General features: G+C 34.5%; 1 protein-coding gene across 1 annotated transcript; it reads right to left on the bottom strand.

The window, feature by feature from the left end:
- Positions 1-1711: 1711 nt before the first annotated feature.
- Positions 1712-4768, bottom strand: LOC120069729 (Peptidase family M48 family protein). The gene is made up of 3 exons (XM_039021519.2): positions 3435-4768; positions 2852-3000; positions 1712-2208 (listed from the first exon to the last, which is right to left on the bottom strand). Exons 1-3 carry the CDS (start codon positions 4374-4376, stop codon positions 1959-1961), a joined length of 1341 nt encoding a protein of 446 aa, XP_038877447.1. The 5' UTR covers positions 4377-4768; the 3' UTR covers positions 1712-1958.
- Positions 4769-7752: the final 2984 nt, after the last annotated feature.

Here is a 7752-nt window from a genome sequence, read left to right as displayed (position 1 = left end):
AAGAAAAAAAAAATGCTCTTTTTTCTTTTTTGGTTGTAAAAGAAGAGAACACTAACGAAGGAGAGAGAGTAGATGGGTGAATATAATATTCTATATTCTATTTTATATATTTCAAATGTCTGAATGGCCAATATTTATAACATATGAAAAGATAATAGTAAAGATATTTAGAGATGGACCCGATGATAATAAAATCAGGGCACAATTACAATCTTGCACCCAAGTTGTTCATGATATCAATAGCCTGAAAATTCCTGATGTGAAACAGGGTAAGCTTTGTCAAAAACAAAAACCACCAAAGGATGGTTTATCACCCTCTCATGAAACAAAAAGATAAGTGGAAAGTCATAATAAAGCAAATTTTATCATGCTTTAATAATACAATACAGAAGGAGATCCATATCAACTCACTTTGGGGTTGTCCTCATATTTTATATCATCTCATGTTTGGAGATCCATTATCTTATCTCACCGATTTTAATTGTTTGTGGGCCTCTTTTCGGAACGTGTTTCGTATCTCACCGTCATTTTCTTTCCATGCATCATATACCATCTCAGTACTTGAACATACTCGATCATATTTGATCGTCCATACTTGATCATGTTTGATCATACTCGATCGTTCAAACTTGATCATGCTTGAATATACTCGATCATACTTGAACATACTCGATCATATTCAATCTTTCATACTCGATCATGCTCGATCATTCATACTCAATCATGGTTGATCATACTCGCGTATTTTGCACATTTTCAATATTATGCATTATTAGTTACCTCATTTATTAAACTACCCACCAACTTTAGTAATGATTGTTTGCTGATTTTATTAGTGACTGTTCTGATTGTTTGTTGATTTTATTAATAACTGTTCTGATTATTTGCTAATTTTATTCCACTTGCGTATTTCCACTACACATTCAATCACTTCATTAATGACTCAACCAATTTATTAATTGGATTTGGGTTCATTCATGATGTAAACTTAATATTCTGAGGCTGATCACACTTTTTTTAAATATTTGTTGAGGTTGTTATTAATGTTCAATAAACACCCCTCTCCCCAACAACGTTGGTCCTTCTCTATTTGCTGAGAGCCTCCACTGTCCAAGATTTATTTTGTCAGTCCTCTGAGTTGTTTAACTTTGGTTTCTCTTCTCTATTCGAACTAGTACTCTTCCTCCATTATAAGTATTTCTAGATTTTTTCTAACTTCTTTTATTGTTTTGTTATGCAATCCAAACTAATATGAAATATTCAATTAATTTGAGATTGGTGTGTTACTTTTTTTTTTTGTATTACCCTATATTCCATTTCAGTTGTATTTTTTGGTGTTATTAATTTTGGGGTGTTACTTATACAATGGATATATTACACAGACTGCTTGACATTTTTTCGTGTTATTAATTTTTATTTTTTTTTATGAGCATTTGCATTGTTTTCATTTATCTTTAATATTTACATGCTTCTTAACATTGAAATTACCTAAGTTACCTTGTAAAGTATGAGATTTTTTTTTTTTGGAAGATTAAACAATAAAAATATAACTTACTTAATTAATTAATATAAATATATTACTTAGACTTAATAAATTTCAGTAATTAATATAATCATTTTTAATTATTTTAATATAAATTATCAATGTAATCATTTTTAATTATTTTAATATAAAATTAAACTGTATACCGTATCTTGAGATTAGAAAGAATTAAAAAATACAATCAATGTCTTATTCCAAATAGGATGGATACAATAATTGGATTATAAGATTTAAAAAAAAAAGAAATAGTGTTTGGCAAATTATTATAGAGTACAAAAACTAAATTAGATACCACTGACAAAACAACCTGCACACCCAAATCAGATATCAGAACTCTCTAGATATCAGAACTCTCCACATTCTATATCATCTCAGCACCCGAAACTGCTCCAAACTATGACAGTTTTGGGAGTTCTTATAGGAAACCTTCAACCCCACACCCAGCTCTCACTTCTCTGTAAAGTGTAAGTGCTTCCTCCATAACCTTTGCTTGAGCTAGTAACTGAGCTCTCTTCTTTCCAGATGGATGAGTTGAAAGATAATCTCTCAGGGCAGACTCACCGGTCAACTTACCCAACCTCTCATACACCGTGGGCGCAATCCTCGGGTCGTATCCAGCAGAGGCAATCAAAAGCAGACCAATGTAATCTGCTTCTATTTCCATCCTGAAGGCATAAAAATGTTCGGAAATATCAGACTACGAAATCATGCCATCTGTAGATGGATGGAGTACTTCAGTGAATTGAACTGTTTCGTTTTGATAATAAAGACACAAACGACATTTATCACTCGATAACGGTTGTGCGTCTGAAGGAAAAGATAGTACATACCCTAACGTCTAAACTAATCCAGAATCCACCTCAATAACCACTGTGAACACCCTTCAAGTATTTTCAGATGCTTGATCTAGAATTTTTTATAAGATGCTTGATTAGAAAAGAAAAGCCTAAAGGAGGAATGTACTAGGCCTTTGAATTTCTCTCCAGATGATCCACTGTCTGGTAATATGATGTCTCAAGATTATAACTTATAAGTAAGCAAGAGATGAAATATTTATAGCTAAGGTAATGCTAGATAATGGTTGACAGCCATTCCATCATGTCTTTTTTCATCAAATGAATATTTTACCTTCTACAACCATTTCTTTTCCATGTCGTGATTGTGAAGCTCAGAAATTCATAGAACAAATAAGAGATGGCAGCGTGCACATACACATCTATTAAAATTATGCAAACAAGAAAACCTACCATGAACTATACTAAATCAATATAACGAAGAAAGATATAAAGAAAAGAACTCTGAACTTACCTTCTAGAGAAAGGAAGCCTCAAGAAAAGCGTTGACATAGCGTTGACAATATCAGGCATGACGAACTGATAAAGGATAAGTTGCAAAATGCTAAACCCCAAGTTCTTTGTAACACCCTCTGCAACATGCCGAGCCACAGCATGCCCAATCTAATTAACAAAAAAACAAGACCTTGAAACACGGTCCAACCAGAACTTCCAAAGATAATGGCATGACTATAGAGGCTGAGCTAGGTGATAGCTTGCAAGTTCAAGAACAAAAATATTGATATTGATGTCAACAGGGTTGGGGGATTCAAACCATAACCATAGGCCTCATGGGCACTAACACGCTCCTATACCAATTGGATTATACTCGCTTTTGGTGAAATGTCAACAGAATATGTTGTCAATGACTCAATACAATGGAAGAACAAGAGAAAATAATTGAAATTCAAACTCACAATATCAAAATATCATCAAAATGCTCATGTAAGTATTCATAGATAGATCATTTACAATAAACTTAATTGTATAGATACCAAAGAAAATGTGTAGCTTTCGTCGTGATTGTCCCGTTTGACTTAGAATATCAGATAACATACCTCATGACCAATAATAGTAGCAATTTCTGCATCACTTCTAAAGTGCTCAAGCAAGCCAGTGAAAATAACAATCTTCCCACCAGGCAAGCAAAAGGCATTAACAACTGGCTCATTCACCACCAAAATTTCCCAATTCAATCCATCCAAATGTGAGGTATTTGCTTGGGACCCCTTTTCCTGACCCTTCTTTCGACTGTGCTCAACCCATTTGTCATCATGGATCTCATCTTCACGGTACCATTTACCTTCCAACTTCTCAGCCCCAGAATCTCTAAGTGCCATCAATGTCTCACGGCCACTCCCTTCAGGAACTCCAATCACAGCCTCTGATGCATAGCCTAAATCACTCCACACATTCTCTTGCCTCAACCCTCTTTGTAATGCCTCAATTATATCCTTAGCAATCAATCTAACTCTCACACTTTCTGGGTGTACAGCAGGCAATATTTTACCTTTAAAAGCTGCTTTCATTTGCTCAAATTGAGACTCTCCAAGTCTCCTCTCCATAGTTCTGGACAATAGCACGAAATGCCTTCGTTTTGTGTAAGGTACGGTTTCTAAATTCCCATAATACACAGTGATAAAAACTCCAGAACCCGCAACTACAACAATCAATACAGTTCTTGGATCTTGAAACCATCGCCGAGGGCCTCTTGGCTTAAAATGCTGGACACGATAGCGATCGACATAGTAAAATCTCTTGGAATCACCAAAGAAGGGATTGTATTGCCTCCTAATCTCCCCAACTTGTCTTCCAAATCTTTGTATAATTGGAGAAACCGATTGAAACCCATGAGAATTAGACGTTTTCCCAGATGGAAACGAATACCCACTATGGGAAATTCTCGATCTAGAACCTTGAATTGAATCTTTGGGAAAAATCTTTGAAGAAAAATTCCGAAATGCATCAAATGCAAACTTTGATTTTCTATAGCAATTCATATCTCTAGATTAAAACACAGGTGAAATCCAATAGATGAGATTCAATCAGAAACTAATTCTCTCATGACACCTCCGTGGCAAGTAGGAAGAAAATGGGAGAATAGAAACAAGAGGAGGGGTTGAAGAGTAATAAATAGTAACCTTGAATTCCCAATTGAGGCTTAAAGCAGGGAAGCAAAATGGGTTGATCCCGATTTATTTGGAAGTTTTGGGTAGCAAGAATCCTACGATAGCGGCTGTGGAGAGGCGATGCTTCGACAACTAGGCGGTGGTGGCGCATGAGTAGACCCAGCTGGCTCAGCATCTTAATATTGGGTTTCAAGTCGAGAATGTTCTACCGAGGTTCCCAACAAATAATACTAGCCGTGTATGATTGATGATCCAAGTATGGTCTGATCCTACTATCGTTTTTTTCCTTTTTAACGTATCATCCCATGAAGGCTATTCCCATTGAGTATTGCCATTTCTAATTTTTGTTATCCAAATACAACAAACTCACATATTGTAATGTATCGTGGATGGCATGTGTAGCCCTAATATAATCTATGGATCTAGGGCATTGATCAATGGAGAAAAAGAAAAGAAAAAGTGGAATTCGAAGGCAAGGCAGCGTTGAATAAGCGTTGCAATGCTGCTCCGTGATGTTGTAAGGCAGAGAGCTCATGGAAATAGCACTGTCTTGGAGTGTTGCAATGCTACGACTGCTGCCTATATAAGCAGTTTATGGCCGAGACGATTAAGGGAGGTCGATTTTTAGGCCAAAAAGAGGCCGATAAAGACACTTTTAGGGCTATTTTGAGAGCGTAAAGCAATATTTGGTGAGGCCTCCCTGGGGAGTGTAATTTTGGATAGAGGTAGTATCTCGAAGCTCCAAAGGATCGAAGATTTGAAGAGATCATTGGGTTGCGATTCTGGATTCAAGGACGAGAGTCAAGAACACGACTTGCAATTTCTTCCCTCTTTTATTTTCTGTCCTTTGTGTTTGAAAACCTCATGAATGGTCTATGTTTGTGTTGTAACCATAAGTGACTGTTTTGTGTTTCTAGGGTGTTGATCTAGTTTTATGGATTGTGAAATCTGAATTAGTTGTTTCTTGGATTGAATTTATGCATAATTATTCTAGCATCTTTGTTCTTAATACTTTTGATTAACTAATCACTAATTGAATGTTCTTTACTTAATGTCTATCTCGAGAGAGAAGGTGTTGAGTTGGATTTAGCATGTTAAACTGTTAATCGAGTATGCACGAGAGTGATAGGAGATTAATAGAGATTGTCAACGAGGGAACTTAATGTTGTGGCTAGTCAAGCGATAGAAGAGATTTGGGTCGATGGTTAGTCATTAGAAAGGATTGAGCTCAAGAGAGGATACCTGGATAAAAGACTCATAGATCTATAATTTACATGAATCAATCTAAGGTCAAAGTAATTAATTTGGTTAATCTGATTAATGAAATCATACCCTAGAACGTGTCTTTGTCTAGTTTTACCCAGTTTTATCTTTTCTTGCTTTTTAGGATTGATTAGTTAGGTTCTCACATTACAGTCCGATCCCCAAAATAAAATTAGAAGAATCTATGAATAGCTAAAAGAGTCAAACCAATTCCTCAGAGGATGATACTCGGTCTCTTGACCGTTTTACTATATTATAATTTGACGCGTGCACTTGCGTCCACCATCACCCAACCAACCGAATTTTTGGGTTGATCCTAAACATATCCTCAACCCAACCCAACCCAACCCATGTACACACCTAACGATATATATGGCTATCCTTCCATACATTATAAAAAAGCGGTAGTGGGATGTGACATCAACAGAAGATTAGAATTCTTTGTGAGAGTGGGTCATCAATCATAAAAGCATTTTGAAAATGGTTACCTGTGAAAAAAAAAAAAAAACTCTTTCGTTCTTGTTCCTTATATTGTTTCCCAATGTTCAGAACTTATGTAAATATCAAGTTTTACATTCTCTGAACATGTCATCTAACAAATTTTCGCAAGTGCCAAATGAGCTTGACTCAGTGAAATTGACCTGATCACTGTTTTTAAGAGTGTTTGGTCAAAGGAGGTTTTGTAGTGGGAGTTGTGAACTTCACTCTTGGTTTGGCCAAAAGTGTTGATGGATCCCACCATTGAGAAACATCAATTTTATATTTTATCAATTCATTACACTATGCGGTTCAGGAGTTCACAACTCTCGAATTCATATAACTCTTTACTCCTCACTATTCAGTATTCACACTAAGGTTGGAGGTTCAATTCCCAATTTCGTAGATGTTGTACTAACAAAATCCAAAAGCTTTGAAAAAATGGTAGAAATTAATGAAATTACTTATTACTCAATCAAACATGATTATACTTGTCAAAGTGAGCTAAGCATAAATAACATTGTCTTTCTTTCTAGAAGTTAGAGGTTGGATCCTCTATCCCTCTAACTTTGTTTGTACTAAATAAATTTTTTTAAAAAATATAATTATACATCAATATATCCCTCTAATATTTTTTTGAAGGGCTGAAAATAGCAAAATGAAACATTTATTTTGAAAAGTAGTAAAAAAGTTTTTAAATTAGAAAAATAGCAAAATAATTTTTAGAATTATTAGTTACGAATTAGCAATGAACCAAAACATCCCTAATTCAAAAAATCTAAAATAATCATAACAACCGAGATTTTATTATCAATTAAAAATCCAATATTTTTAAATTAACCTCGTTCTTGAAATTAAAGTTTGTTAAGTTTTTGCTCAAGTAGTCTCAATGTAAAAGTTAAAGCTTTCTTTTAGTAGATACAAATTCAATTTCCAAAACTATACCTTCATGTATTTGTTTTTTATACATTAAAATTAAGATTAAAACTATCATTTCTAGGAAAAATTAAAAGGATATTGTACTTTTAGAAACTATTTAGGAAAATATTGTTGTTTTCAAACTATTTGTAAAAATATTGTTGTTTTAAATAAGTCGAGGGTTGAAAATTCGACCTAGATAGGTCGAATTTTGAACCCTCGATCTTCCTTTTTTTTTTAGGCAAATATTGTTGTTTTCAAACGAATTCTATTATCTCAGCAAGTCTGACTAAATAACGAGCTAATGAATCTCCTTCTTTTTGCCGTTAACGAGCTAACAAGCTAATCAAATTCGAGAGCGAGATTATGAGAGACAGCGAGAGTTTGAGAGAGCGAGAATTTGAGCCATAGCGTGAGCGTGAGTGTGAGCGAGAGCGAGAGCAAGATTGTGAGCGAGAGCGAGATTTTGATAGAGAGCGAGAATATCGTACAAATTCCCTTGTGTTCCTTTTTAATTATTACACATTCCACCTTTTTTCTAATCCTTTCTTTTTTTTTTTTTTTTAATTTTCCATTTTATAAAAAAAAA

This window comes from Benincasa hispida, chromosome 1 (assembly GCF_027475165.1).
Source record: "Benincasa hispida cultivar pf3 chromosome 1, pf3_genome.v1.1, whole genome shotgun sequence".
NCBI lineage: Eukaryota > Viridiplantae > Streptophyta > Magnoliopsida > Cucurbitales > Cucurbitaceae > Benincasa > Benincasa hispida.
Note: the sequence above shows the minus strand (reverse complement) of the source record. Positions and strands in the feature narration are given on the sequence as shown.